The sequence below is a fragment of the Microcaecilia unicolor genome, chromosome 7, assembly GCF_901765095.1.
Source record: "Microcaecilia unicolor chromosome 7, aMicUni1.1, whole genome shotgun sequence".
Classification (NCBI taxonomy): Eukaryota; Metazoa; Chordata; class Amphibia; order Gymnophiona; family Siphonopidae; genus Microcaecilia; species Microcaecilia unicolor.
This window is the reverse complement of record NC_044037.1, coordinates 187,687,583-187,702,512: the sequence shown is the minus strand read 5'-3', so window position 1 is coordinate 187,702,512 and position 14,930 is coordinate 187,687,583. Positions and strand designations below refer to the sequence as shown.

The 14,930-nt window shown below is 43.3% G+C and overlaps 1 protein-coding gene across 1 annotated transcript in view; it reads right to left on the bottom strand.

Moving 5' to 3' along the window:
• Positions 1-14,930, bottom strand: part of BARD1 (BRCA1 associated RING domain 1) — a 169,770-nt gene that overhangs the window by 134,353 nt on the left and 20,487 nt on the right. Inside the window, exons 2-3 of the mRNA XM_030210467.1 lie at positions 14,138-14,194; positions 4,847-4,998 (exon numbers count right to left, since the gene is read on the bottom strand). Of these exons, the coding sequence (XP_030066327.1) occupies positions 4,847-4,998; positions 14,138-14,194 (209 nt within the window). The remainder of the gene's footprint in view (positions 1-4,846; positions 4,999-14,137; positions 14,195-14,930) is intronic.

Genomic DNA, 14,930 nt, shown 5'->3' with positions numbered 1-14,930 from the left:
ACACGAAGCGTGCCTATCAGTGAGCGAGATTACCCAGGCGCACTGGGTGCACTTCTTGAAGCCGCTGGAAGACTTCGATGACATGGGCGGAAAAATCACGCCGGCGAAATCAAAATTCGCGATGATGACGAAAGGCACCAAAAAGAAGGGAGAAAAAAACCCGTACCGAGGCCAAATAGGCCGGTCCCGAAAGCGAAAGGAAACTTACGCGGGGAAAAAGCTGGAAACACAGGAAAGGGGTAAAGACCGGATCGGTCTCTTTTTTTTTTTTTTTTTTTTTTTGCGAAAATCGCGAAGACGCACGAGGTCAACTTGAGGGGCACGAAACGGCGGCAAAACACGACCGTCCCGAGCGCGGACAAAAGAAGACTGACGAACACCACCTGAACTGGAAGGCCGTTCCACATATTCAGCACCCTTTCCATAAGGACATATTTCCTTAGGTTAATTTCAAGTCTGCCCCTTTCACCTTCATCCTAAGTCCCCTCATTCCAGAGCTTCTTTTTAACTAAAAGAGACTCACCTCCTGCGCATTTATGCCATGGAGTTATTTAAACTATCATATCTCACCTATCTTGCCTTTCTTCTGAAGTATACATATTGAGATTTTTAAGTCTGTCCCCAAATGCTTTATGATGAAGACCATTCACCATTTTAGAAGCCGCCCTCAGGATCTACTCCATTTGTTTATATCTTTTTGAAGATGGGGGTCTCCAGAATTGTACATTGTACTCTAAGTGAGGTCTTACCAGAGACTTACACAGAGGCATTATCACCAGACTCAGATCACAAAGGTTTATAAGTACATAAGTACATAAGTAGTGCCATACTGGGAAAGACCAAAGGTCCATCTAGCCCAGCATCCTGTCACCGACAGTGGCCAATCCAGGTCAAGGGCACCTGGCACGCTCCCCAAACGTAAAAACATTCCAGACAAGTTATACCTAAAAATGCGGAATTTTTCCAAGTCCATTTAATAGCGGTCTATGGACTTGTCCTTTAGGAATCTATCTAACCCCTTTTTAAACTCCGTCAAGCTAACCGCCCGTACCACGTTCTCCGGCAACGAATTCCAGAGTCTAATTACACGTTGGGTGAAGAAAAATTTTCTCCGATTCGTTTTAAATTTACCACACTGTAGCTTCAACTCATGCCCTCTAGTCCTAGTATTTTTGGATAGCGTGAACAGTCGCTTCACATCCACCCGATCCATTCCACTCATTATTTTATACACTTCTATCATATCTCCCCTCAGCCGTCTCTTCTCCAAGCTAAAAAGCCCTAGCCTTCTCAGCCTCTCTTCATAGGAAAGTCGTCCCATCCCCACTATCATTTTCGTCGCCCTTCGCTGTACCTTTTCCAATTCTACTATATCTTTTTTGAGATACGGAGACCAGTACTGAACACAATACTCCAGGTGCGGTCGCACCATGGAGCGATACAACGGCATTATAACATCCGCACACCTGGACTCCATACCCTTCCTAATAACACCCAACATTCTATTCGCTTTCCTAGCCGCAGCAGCACACTGAGCAGAAGGTTTCAGTGTATCATCGACGACGACGACACCCATTTACAACTATAGATAGGAAAACCGCTCACACAATCAGATCATAAAAGGACCACTGAGTTCCCCAACAACCCTTCACTCAGTCCTTCAGGTCCCTGCATCCTGAATTACAAAAACAGATTCAAAAAGATAGCCCAAAGGAAACTCTGGATTCTGTTCCACAAAATAGGCACCTGTAGAAAAAAATGTATTCGACCATAAAACGCTGAAACAGGCAGCAGCAGAGGCCGAAATCACCAATCGATGATCCAACAATGCTCTAAGAACTCTACCCAGCACATACAAAACTGTCAACGAAGCCAGATAAGGAATGCAATCATAAAAATGTTCTGTGTGCAAACATTAACATTTTAAACTCCACTCTACACTGCACCAGTAACCAATGCCACTGTATCAACAGCAGCATCATATGCTCGTAACACCCTCATGGAAAACAGACTGTCAATTTTGAAAAGTCTGCAAGTATCTCAAATTAAAAAAAAAAAAAAAAAACAGTAACCCCTCCATTCCTTACAATAATCAAATCCTAGATATAAGCAACACACAAATGTATTTCAGCATCAAATATCTAATAGCACATAATTGCCACAGCAAAAAAAACCTCTTCAATAAACTCTGACTAAAAGAAGAATGTATTGCCTTCAAAAGCTACTCAAAAAACATGCATTGTTAGTCCAATAAAAAGAGGTGGCATTTTATTTTCTTTTTTTGTTTTGTTTTATTTCAATTTCAAGAAACTCAAAATTTGTTCTGTGAATGAAAGATGAAAATCCACCATTACTCGCAATTATCTAAAGGAATCTGATATTATCACTAGGAGGTCCTTTTACAAAGCTGCGATAAGCACTAACATGTGCATACTGCAGCAAAAAATGGCATACCCTGGGGTGCACTGAGGTGTCCTTCGGTAATTTTGGCAAGTGCTATGTGCTAAAAATTAAATTTCTTTTTTGGTCAAGAGGTGTTTCTGAGGGTGAAGAGTGGGCATATTCTGCGATAATCAGTTAGTGCAGCTACATTGTTGAGCACTAACTGATTAGTGTGTGCTTAGTGCATGAGCCTTTACTGCCTACATAATGGGTGGAAGGGGGCTCACATGCTAATCTGTTTTAATGGTCATGTGGTAATGGCAAAATTAGCACACGGCCATTAATACAAAAAACTAGGAAATTCGGCCATTTTACCCCAGCAATAAAAATGGCCTTAGCGCAAAGGAAAGACCCACTTTTTACTGCCGTTTGGTAAAAGGATGCCTAGGACATCTAGTAAGTACCAAAGGACATTCGTAAGAACCTGATTACCAACAGGCAGTAATCTTATGAATATTCAAAATGAGACGCTGTTCCTGAAGCCAGCCCACTACAATATCCAAATGCTTTTACAATGGAGCAAGGTCAGGCACCTCACAGCAGTTTTCAACAAAGGAAGAATGTCATCATCTGTATAAAATGCTAAAGCTTCATAGAGGACTGGGATTGCAAAATTTGCGATATCTCACAATGGCGTGTGGCATGCATCATATTAATGACTGATTTCCATGGGGTTGGTGGAAAACGCCTCAGTATTCTGGTACCAGTTTTGTCCCAAAAATCCATTTCAGTTGCTTTCACATAACAAGTGGACGCTTCCACCAGATTTTAAACATTGTGGTATTTTTTTTTGTCTCTTTCGTTTTGTCTAGAGATGGCTTTGTCACCAACACCAATTTTCTACAGTAGTGACTCCTTTTTTGGCTATACATCAGAATCCCTCTTTCCCACCAAATACTGACATTAAGACCTTCTCAGTATGGAAAGCTAAAGATATCCATTATTTGTTCCAAGTGCTCACTGATGAGGGCAAATTTCGCCCCTTCATGGAGTTGCAGGCACAGTACCATCTGCCTGCTACAGATCACTTTGCCTATTTACAACTAAAGCATTATGTTCAGAGCTTACCTTGGGTGCAAGGATTTACAGGAGACATTGTCTGATCTTTGGGCTCCCAGCAACGTCCCACTGACTTAACTCAGATTTCTTTTGGACACTACTCCAGACATTGATTATGCGAGTCTGTTCGCTTTGTGGAATACAGATTTGGCGATTACTCTAGAGAAGGATGCATTGCATGCATGCTTGCTCGGTGTTCACGGAATTACATCCAACGTGCAACTGTGGGAGCAATATTACAAATGTATGCTACGTCTCGGGCTGGATTGGCTTCGGATGTCTGTCCTAAATGTTTACAGTCTGGAGCAACTTTGGGCCGCATGTTCTGGTACTGCCTGCAAACTTTAATCCTCTGGAAACACCTCACAGATTTTGTAGCCCATATCTGGAAACCCACTTTGAGATGTGTTCCTGACATTGGCTCTATGGACCAAGCCAACCACTCCCTCCTGGTTTTCTTGGATTTCTAGCCTATACAATTTTAGTGGCAAGAAGGGCAATTCTTCTTTTGTGGCTGTCTCCAGAACCTCCTTTCTTATTGATGTGGCGCCAGCAAATGATACAACTTCTACAAATGCAGAGATTGGATATTACTGATATTGATTCTCCTACTGGACAACAATTTTGGAGAATTTGAGAGTATTTCTGGAACACTTTAACCCACAGAGCCTGCGGTGGAATCCTTAATTTACCTATTAATTTCTACTTTGGATTGATACCTGGATCTTGATGTTTTGGTTCCAATGTTGGGAAGGGGGGGTAGGGCTTTGGGGATTTTTTTTTTTCACTTGATTGCATTTTGGATTTTCAACCTGTTATAAGCAATGTACTGTGCCCTGTGTTGTCATTTATTAAAACCAAGAAAAATATGATTTAAACATAAAAACCCACATATCCAAGATAATTTAAATATTGACTGTGGGTACTTCAGCCATCAAAGACTACCAGCAACAGAGGTCTTCTTGCTAACCCTAATGAGTATGTATTATATGAAACAGATTTGTGCAGATTGCAGGCAATGCATACAAAATTGTCTCCTATACATTCAGTACGGTTATCTGGAAAACCAGACTGGCATGAAAGCCTTTCTGGGCCGAAGTACCCACCCCGGCTTTTAATATACAGAAAATCTCTCATATGTACCAAAAAGGTTAACAGCAACTTTCAAAATAAATCTCTCTAATTTTTATCCTAGTTTCTAAATAAATCAAAGACCTCGATAAAACATCCTATACATCCTGCTTAATGGAGCAACAGTGGTTAATACATACCTCTTCTTTTCCAGAAGCTGCCAAATCATCATGCATCAAGAGATTCTCTACAATGAAAGTACTCTATAACCTACCTGTGGTGCTCTTGCTCTTATGAAGCAGGTTCTGCAGTTTGTTACAAAGCTGAATCATATTGTCCAGTTGTCTGTTTATCTGTACATCTTTTACCCAAGCAGGTGTGTGACAAACCGGGCATTCGCTGCCAATATTTCTGCCCACACATGTTCTGGAAAAAATTTTACAGCCGTTTCAAATGGCAAACTCACATTTTACCTACTTCCTTAATATATGCATGACAAGATACTATTAAAAAAAAGACTAAGTTCACAGAAGAAAGCTAATGTTATAAATTGAGTAACTACCCACAATAACAGAAAAATGTGCAGGTTCGCTACTTTTTTTTCAGAATGTACTTTGAAATGTGAGAAAGTACTACAACCAAATATCTGTCTCTGATGTTTTGGATGTTGAACAGTGCTTGAAGGCAAATGTATACATTATAAGCCCCGTTTTACACAGAATACTGAGACTAATTCAGACAAATTCAGACATCCAGCTCCAGACATACTAAATTCCAGAGGTAATTTACAAAGGTTCCGCCAAATACATAATCTTGTGTAAAATATCTATAAGGCAGTAGTTCTCAAACTTTTTTCAGTCAGGACACACTTGAATGATGCTCGCATCTGTAACACTGCATACATAACCCTCATGGACCTTTGGTCTGATACAGTATGTCAGTTCTTATATATTAAATGTAAACAATCTCCCCCCCACCCCAAACAACAGGTGCAGATCATAAGTAGCACATTTTCTCCATGGAAGTTACCATACAAAAATTTAAAAAAAAATTTGATTCTCACGTTATCTCAGTATTTAATATCTCTCTCCACTACCAGGCACATTGGAAAATAACAAAACCTGGAAAATCCTAACTCCAACATACATGTAGCAAATCTACCATACAGCAGTAGCACCAATTCCTATGATTTAAACAACAGCCCTACTTAAGAACAGGCAGGGCCCTAGAATACCAACACCTAGTACAGGTAAAAACAGAACAAGTCGGACTGCTACAGAGTTCTACGTAGAAACTACTTGCCAACAGAATACCACACCTCGGTCACACACCAAATACAGAACAAGGGATCACAAATTAGAAATATAAAAGATACAAATTAAACTGGGAAACCCAAGAAGTCAAACTAGGTGTGTACCACAACAATAGGAGAAATAAAAACAGAAAGCTAAGTTACTTATCTGTAGCAGGTGTTCTCCGAGGACAGCAGGCATATATTCTTACATGTGTGTGACGTCATCCAAGAGCACTGTCACTTTAAATCTTTGAGGCACTGCCCCCACCTCGCATGTATGGGTGTCTTCCTGCCTGCACACGGCACCAGCGGTACAGTACTAAAGCTAAGTTAACAACTCCAAGAGGAAGCGGGAGGGATGTGAATAGATGCCTGTTGTCCTCGAAGAACACCTGCTACAGGTAAGTAACAGCTTTCTCCAAGGACAAGCAGGCATAACATTCTCATATGTGAAACTCGCTAGCTACCAGGCTCATAATAAAATCAGCTTCTTCAATTAAAGAGATAGTCAGCTTGGTGGATAAACAGGGTTGGAGGGTGGAATTTACTTTTAAGCAGTAAAAAGATTTTGCAGGACTGCTTGTCCAAATCGCCTATCCTGCCTAGAAAGCTGCTTCAGACAGTCATGAGCAGTGAAGGTGTGGATACAAGACAATGTAGCCGCCTTACAAATGTCTTCAATGGAGGAATAGTGGAAATGGACTACTGAAGCGGCCATGGCTCTCACATTGTGAGTGGTGACCCAGCCATGGAGGGTGAGCAGTGACCCAGCCTGAGAATACATGTAGGAGATAATCAGGCAGTCAAGTTGAGACTGGGGTTAGTTATCACCAAACATACAATCGGTTAGGATTGAAAGATACAAAAAGCTGGTAGGATTCCCGATGGGGTTTTGTACAGTCCACGTGGAGGGGCATAATCGAACGGAAACGCCTATCTCCATGGGCGTTTATCTCCGAGAACGGGTCCGTGAAGGGGCGGGCCGAACCGTATTTTCGAAAAAATGGACGTTTTTGAGTTGGGCGTTTGTTTTTAGCGATAATGGAAACTAAAAACGCCCAGCTCAAAAACGTCCTAATCCGAGCCATTTGGTCGTGGGAGGGGCCAGGATGGGTAGTACACTCGCCCCCCTGATATGCCAGGACACCAACTGGGCACCCTAGGTCAGTGCGGTGGACTTCAGAAAAAAATCCCACATGCATAGCTCCCTTACCACGGGTGCTGAGCTCCCAACCCCCTTCCCCCAAAACCCACTACCCACAAATGTACAACACTACAATAGCTCTTAGGGGTGAAGGGGGCACCTACATGTGAGTACAGTGGGTTTTGGAGGCCTCCCATTTACCAGCACAAGTGTTGCAGGTGGGGGAGGGGGGGGATGGGCCTGGGTCCACCTGGCTGAAGTGCACTGCGGTACCCACTAAAAGTGCTCCAGGGACCTGCATACAAGCAGGCCTCTAGGACTTGTTGCTGCTGTATAACATTGGCACACCAGTTGACACCTGAAGACTAATCTCTCCGAAAACGTCCTTTATTGGAATAACCGCGTTTACTCACAGTTAACTGCAGATCAGAGGTTCTGCCCCACTACTGGCAATGAGTCTCCCTGGTAGTGAGATTAGCAGGTCAGAGCTGGCAGAATGCTGTACAATGCCCTCTTTCAGCCACATTCAAGGTAAGAACTAAGTTTTGTAACGTGGCTAACACAAGAAAGGGAACTAAAACTGGCTTACAAAAATGGCCACTACCGCATGGACTACAACAGGAAACACAACAGGGCACACTCTGACCCAGTAGGCAGGGGGAAAAGCACCATGGGAGAAGAGCCTACCAACTACCAACATCGTGAGACTGTAACACAAGCTAATGACATCACGGAGCCCAATACCCTACACCCACCACAATGTAATGCTGATGTGACCCTGTACTGCACCCGAGAGCCACATCTGACCCAGGGAAAGGCTGTGATAGGATCGAACACATTCTGCTGTCATGGAGGTGTGTATGGCATTTGAAGCTGGCATACAGGCTGGAAAAAAAGTTTGTAAAGTGGGTTTTTTTTTGGTGGGAGGGGGTTAGTGACCCCTGGGGGAGTCCGGGGAGGTCATCCCCGATTCCCTCCAGTGGTCATCTGGGCAGTTGGGGCACTTTTTTGGAACTTGTTTGTGAAAAAAAAAGGGTCCAAAAAAAGTGACCCAAAATCGCGGTAAAAACGCCTTTTTTTCGATTATCAGCTAAAGACGCCCATCTCTCCTCGGCTGATAACCACGCCCCAGTTCCGCCTCCACCACACCTCCGACACGCCCCCGTCAACTTTATTCGTTTCCGCGATGGAGTGCAGTTGGAAACGCCCAAAATCGGCTTTCGATTATACCAATCTGGGCACCTTTGCGAGATAAACGTCTATCTCCCGATTTAGGTCGCACTATAGGCGTTTTTCTCTTTCGAAAATAAACTGGATAGTATGCTAGAACACACTTGCAGTTCAAGATTTGCAGTGCTGCTTCTCCAGGATTACAGTTTGAGTTAGGGAAGATGACAGGTACTACAATGGTTGACCGAGATGGAACTTCAATACCACTTTAGGAGAGAATTTGAGGTAGAGTTCGGAGTACAACCCTGTCGTGATAGAACCTGGTGTAAGGAAGGTCTGCCACAAGGGCTTGAAGCACGCTGACTCTTCTGGCAGAGCTATTAAGAACACTACCTTAAATGTGAGAAATTTCAGAGAACAGGAACGAAGCAGTTCAAATGGTGGTTTCATGAGAGCTGTAAGGATGACATTCAGATCCTACACCAACAGAGGCAGTTTGATAGGAGGTTTGGTATGATATAAACCTTTCATGAACCTAACTATTAAGGGATGAACTGAAACTGGTTTATTATCAACTTTGGAATGAAAAGCACTGAGGCCAGAATCTGAAAGGTGGAGCAGGTACTCCATAGGGGTAGACAGTGAGCAGCGATTCACAATGCGCTGCTCACGCTGACATCGGAGCCTTCTGTTGGACCCTCCCGCCTATGCAGAAACAGGAAGTTGTGTCAGAGTGATGGCTCTGATGTTGGCACAAGCAGCACACTGTGAACCGCTGCTCACTGCCGGCAACCACTAAAACAAGAAGACTTTGAAAAGGTATTGGGGGTGGGGAGAGGGCGGGATGCCATCACACATTAGACAAGGAGCACAGGGGGAGGGGGAAGGGAAGGAGGAAGTCATGGATAGTGATGTCACTTCCTGAACCCAAGTTCCAGCACAAATTAAGCCCTGTCCCTACCCCTGCAGTTCCAGCACCTGGCCCCTTACCTCCCTCTCCTCCCCCCCCCCATGGATTCAGTACATCTCCCTTCTCCCCCACAAGTCTAGGACCTCTCCCTCTTCTTCTTCTTCTCTAAGCTCTGCCAGAGTCCAGAACCTTTCCTTCTTCGCTCAGCCCCCTCCCTCCCGTAAGTCCAGTAACTCTCACTCTTTATCCTTCAGCCACCTCCATGGCATGGCCCATTGGTGCGGTCTCATGTTAGCCCTTGCATGTGGAACCACCTCCAACTCCAGCATCACTGCCAGGATCCAAGGAGCTGTAGATAGTCCCAAGCCCCTGCGCCTGTGACACGCAAAACTTATAGGTCTGAAGTTTGTTTCTCTTTTCCTATATGAGAAAGACCACTCCCACTTTGGCCATGAAGTGAGCTCTCGAGGTACTCAAGCTCCTGCAAAGGGACAAGCTGACTCTTGGCGTAGTTCACCATCCAGCTCAGGTGTTCAAATAAATGGATCACCCTATCGATGTGTGCCGATTCTGAAGTGGATTCACAGACATCAGCCAATCACCAAAAGAACACAAGAATAGCCATACTGGGTAAGATCGATTGTCCATCTAGCCCAGTATCCTGCTTCCAACAGTGGCCAATCCAGGTACCTGGCAGAATCCCAAACAGTAACAAGATTCCATGCTACCGATCCCATGTCTATCTCAACAGCAGACTATGGGGCCTTCCTCCAGGAACTTGTCCATACATTTTTTTTTTTTAAACACTAACCGCTGAAACCACATTCTCTGGCAACAAGTTTCAGAGTTTTAACTACTCACTGAGTGAAAAAATATTTCCTATTATTCATTTTAAAAGTATTACCCTGTAATTTCATTGAGTGTCCCCTAGTCTTTTACTTTTTAAAAAAGATTAAAAAAGAAATTTCACTTTTACCTGTTCAACATCACTCAGGATTTTGTAGACCTCTATCATATCGCTACTCAGCTGTCTTTTTTTTCAAGATGAAGAGCCCTAATCTATTTTTTGAGATATGGCAATCAAAATTGCTTGCAACACTCAAGATGAGATCGCATCATGGAGAGATACAGAGGCATTATAATATTCTTTGTCTTATTTTCCACCTCTTTCCTAATAATTCCCAGCATCCTATTTGCCATTTTGGCTGCCACCGCACACTGGCCAGAAGATTTCAGCGTATTGTCTACAACGATAACAAGATCTTTTCTTAGGTGCCGACTCCTAAGGTGAACCCTAGCATCAAGTAACTATGATTTGGATTATTCTTCCCATTGTGGATCACTTTGCATTTGTCCACATAGTAACATAGTAGACGACGGCAGAAAAAGACCTGCACGGTCCATCCAGTCTGCCCAACAAGATAAACTCACATGCGCTACTTTTTGTGTATACCTTACCTTGATTTGTACCTGTCCTTTTCAGGGCACAGACCGTATAAGTCTGCCCAGCACTATCCCCGCCTCTCAACACCGGTTCTGGCACAGACCGTATAAGTCTGCCCAGCACTATCCCCGCCTCCCAACCACCAGGCCCGCCTCCCACCACCAGCTCTGGCACAGACCGTACATCAAATGTCATCTGCGTTTTAACAGCTTTGAATAGTTCATCTGTGTCACCTGCAAATTTACTTGTCATTCTGATTTCCAGATCACTTATAAATATGTTAAATTGCACTGGTCTCAGTACAGATCCCTGAGGCACTCTATTCTTCACCCTCCTCCACTGCAAAACATGGCCAGTTAACCCTAGCTTCTGTTTTCTATCCATTAACCAAATCCTAATCCACAATAGAACACTGCCTCCTATACCATGGCTTTTTAAATTTTCTCACGAGGCACTTTTAAGCATTCTGAAAATCTAGATACACTACATCAACCAGCTCACCTTTATTCACATCTTCAAAGAAATGAAGTAAATTGTTGAGGCAACAGTTTCCCTGGCTGAATCCATTGCTAACTCTGTCCCACTAAACCATGTTTGTCTGTATGTTCAGTAATTTTCTTCTTACAGTTTCCACTATTTTGACTAGCACTGAAGTCAGGTTTACTAGTCTGTAATTTCCCAGATCATCCTAGCATCCTGTCTGCTTTTTTGGCTGCCGCCGCACACTATGCAGAAGATTTCAGCGTGATATCTACAATGACACCTAGATCTTTTTCTTAAATGCTGACCCCCCCAAGGTGGACCCTAGCATCAGGTAACTATGATTCGGATTATTCTTTCCAACATGCATCACTTTGCATTTGTCCACATTAAATTTCATCTGCCATTTGGATGCCCAGTCTTCCAATTTCCTAAGGTCTTCCTGTAATATTTCACAGTCCGCATATGTTTTAACAACCTTAAATAGTTTTGTGTCATCTGCAAATTTAAATCACTTCACTCGTCGTTCTGATTTCCACATCATTTATAAATATGTTAAATAGCACTGGTCCCAGTACTGGTCCCTGTGGCCCTCCATTGTTCACCCTCCTCCATTAAGAGAAATAACTATTTTACACCAGCCTGGGTTTTCTGTCCAATAACCAGTTCCTAATCCACACCAGAACCTTGCCTCCTATGCCATGACTCTTTCATTTTCTCAGGAGTCTCTCGTGAGGAACTTTATCAAAAGCTTTCTGAAAATCTAGATACACTACATCAACTAGCTCACCTTTAGTCACATGTTTACTCACGAAGCAAACTGGTGAGGCAAGACTTCCCTTGGTTGAACCCATGCTGACTCTGTCCCATTAAACCACATTTGTCTAAGTGTTCCGTAATTTTATTCTTTATAATAGTTTTCACTATTTTGCCTGGCACCAACGTCAGACTTACTGGTCTAATTTCCCAGATCACCCCTAGAACCCTTTTTAAAAATTGGAATCACATTGGCCACCCTGGCTGAGTTCTCTGTTTTAGTTGTATTTTGTTTTATAAAATTTTATTTAGACAAGAGCCCTGTGGTGTCCTTAAAGCAGACTTCAAAAACTATGGGCCACAACCCCAATTGGGGTCTTGAAACCTGCATTTGGGATTGCAAACTAAGTTGGCCCTCCATAAGGGCATTCTTGGCCTGTACCTTGGGGGGAGGGGGGAGAGAGGGGAACTACACACTTTGTGTGCCCCCCAAAAAATTAAAAGTGCTGTCCTATAGACTACTACTACTATAATGTCCTAGTCTATGCATAAGGACACAGGGTAGGGGCGGGAGTAGACTAAAAAAAAAAAAAAAAAAGAGAAGCACTTCTGCCAACCAGCCACACCAAACGATAGCCCATAGGCTAAGGCTCAGGGCTATGGAAGGATGGACACCTCTGGACTCTGCAAGGGCAAGATCCGTAGATCAATCCCTGGGAGTTGTTACTAGCCAAGGGACTCAACCACAGGGGCCTCAAGTGCCCAGGGGAGTAAGACCTGGAGAGAAGATTCCTGCTGCACCAATCCAACCTACACCATCTGCTAAAGGTAGAGAAACGCTGACAAGCTCCAGACTACACCACTCCTTATATTGATGTCACTGGAAGAGTTCATCTTCTCTGCCTCAATTTGCTGGTAAGGTAACATTTAACCCATAGTGGTCTAGGCACAATGAAAAGGAAGACCCCATTTTAGCAACTGAAAACTCACATGACCCCAAATAGTGATCAAAGCAAATCTATGCCCCAAGCTAGAGAGTGTGAGAGTGAGTGTGTGCCTGTGTGTGTCTCTCCCTCTCAAGTGTGCCTGTGTGTGTCTGTCTGTCAAGGGGGGGGGGGGGGGGGGGTGAAAATGGTGAGTATAAACGAGTTCTGGATAACTTCACCATACGTCCCTTGCAGTCTCCAGTCCCTCCCCATGCTCTCTTCACTCCCATCTCCATTGTAGTCCCTCTTCTCGTCTTCCTATTTTTCTGCCCAACTCTTAAAGGCTGAGATTATGCAGCAATGACACTGCTGCCAACCCCACCTCCCATTAACCCCATTCAGGCCAGTAGGATGCAGTAACTCAACCTGCACATGCTCAGTGGGAAATGAAGTACAATAGCATCACCACTTGATGCTGTGATTTTTCAGACTGTGGGAGCTGATGACACCACCGTCTTGCTTTTTTGTTTGTTTGTTTTTCAAACATTTCTATAGACAGGCTAGCAATCCCTAATGAGGGCTCTGTAACACCATTTGGGGTCACAACCCATAGTTTTGAAACTGAAAGAGTTAATTATTGAATCAATAGATCCCTACAATTAATTTTTACCTGTATCTAACATCCCTGTTCAACCCACTCACAATACACCCTAGAGTAAGATATACAATGACAGTGACCTGAAATAATGGTCAAGCACACACTACTTAGCAAGCAAAGAACTTAAAATACATATGTTCCAGAGTCTCATAACTGTACTATACCTGAACATTACCTGCCCTGAGCAACTAATGGTAAGGCATGTGCTACATAAATAATGGATATATTACATTCTGGCCATTTGCAACTGCCACAAAACACAACATGAGAGAAACAAAACCAGGAACGAAGCATAAAGTGATACAATTAATAATTCTGCCACCAGTATGCTTTAGAAATAGATTTCTTACAATGTGCCCCTAGTTAATGCCACCAGCTTATTCAGGGGACCTTTTACTAAAGGGTTGGTGTGCGGCAACAGGCTTGCCGCGTACCAATCCGGAACTACCACTGGGCTACTGCAGGAGCCTGGCGGTAGTTCCCACCCCCAGTGTGCCCATTTCCGGCGCTACAAAAATATTTTCAATTTTGCAGTGCTGGTACTTACCCAGTGGTAATCGGGCAGCAAACGGTTATAGGCGGGTTAGTGCATAAGCCCTTACTGCCATCTCAGTGGGTGGTGATAAGTGCTCTCCCCCGAAATGGCCATTTCTTGTCCTCAGAAAAAGATAGTCTTTTACCTGCTGTGGTAAAAGGGGGCATCGGGGCATGTCAAACACGCGCTGACACTAGTTCAGGCCCACTTTTACTGCAGCTTAGTAAAAGGACTCCTCAGATGCTTACCTACAGAAGACGTGGTCACATCCTCCCAAGCACACAGGCTCCTTCAAGATACAAACACTATTGATTAAAAAGAAAAAGAACAACAGTCATAATATGATTGATGCTTATCAATGCACTTTATACTACTTTTGCCAAGTTTCATGTTGGTCTACAGGCTCTGGTTTTACTTTTTCTACATTTCTTACAATCTAACTGTATAATCGGCATCTGATTTTAATTAAGTCTTATAAGTTTGAATTATCTAACTTTTGGCACCTTTTTGAAGAGCAATGCAAATTACTCAAGTCATAACATATACTTTGGTGCTCATTTTCAAGCACAAATACTTACAAAGTTGCAGAGTAAGTTATGTAACTTACCCCCTCCCCCCCAATCCCCGTTTACTAAGCCGCACTGGCGGTTTTAAACAGGGGAGTTTGTAAGTCTATGTGCTTTGAAGATGAGCTTTTTTAATCAAAAAACAGAGTAAATATAAAACAATGACTGGTAAAACTCTGAAAAGATTAAGGAATAAGAAAAATGTAGTAGCTAAAAAAATAAATAAAAACTGCTGGCACGCCCATCCATCTCTTAATTCACGAAAAGTTGCCTTCCAATGTGCAAGGTTAAAAGAATTACAATTTTAGGGCCTCTTATGAAGCCACGCTAGCAGCTCCCACTGCGGTAATGTCGACAAAGCCCATTCACTGTGAATGGGATCTGTCAGCATTGCCATGCAGGAACCAATAGCGCAGCTTCATAAAAGAAGCCCTTAATGTTCTAAAACCTCACATTTTATATGCGACGATTGTGT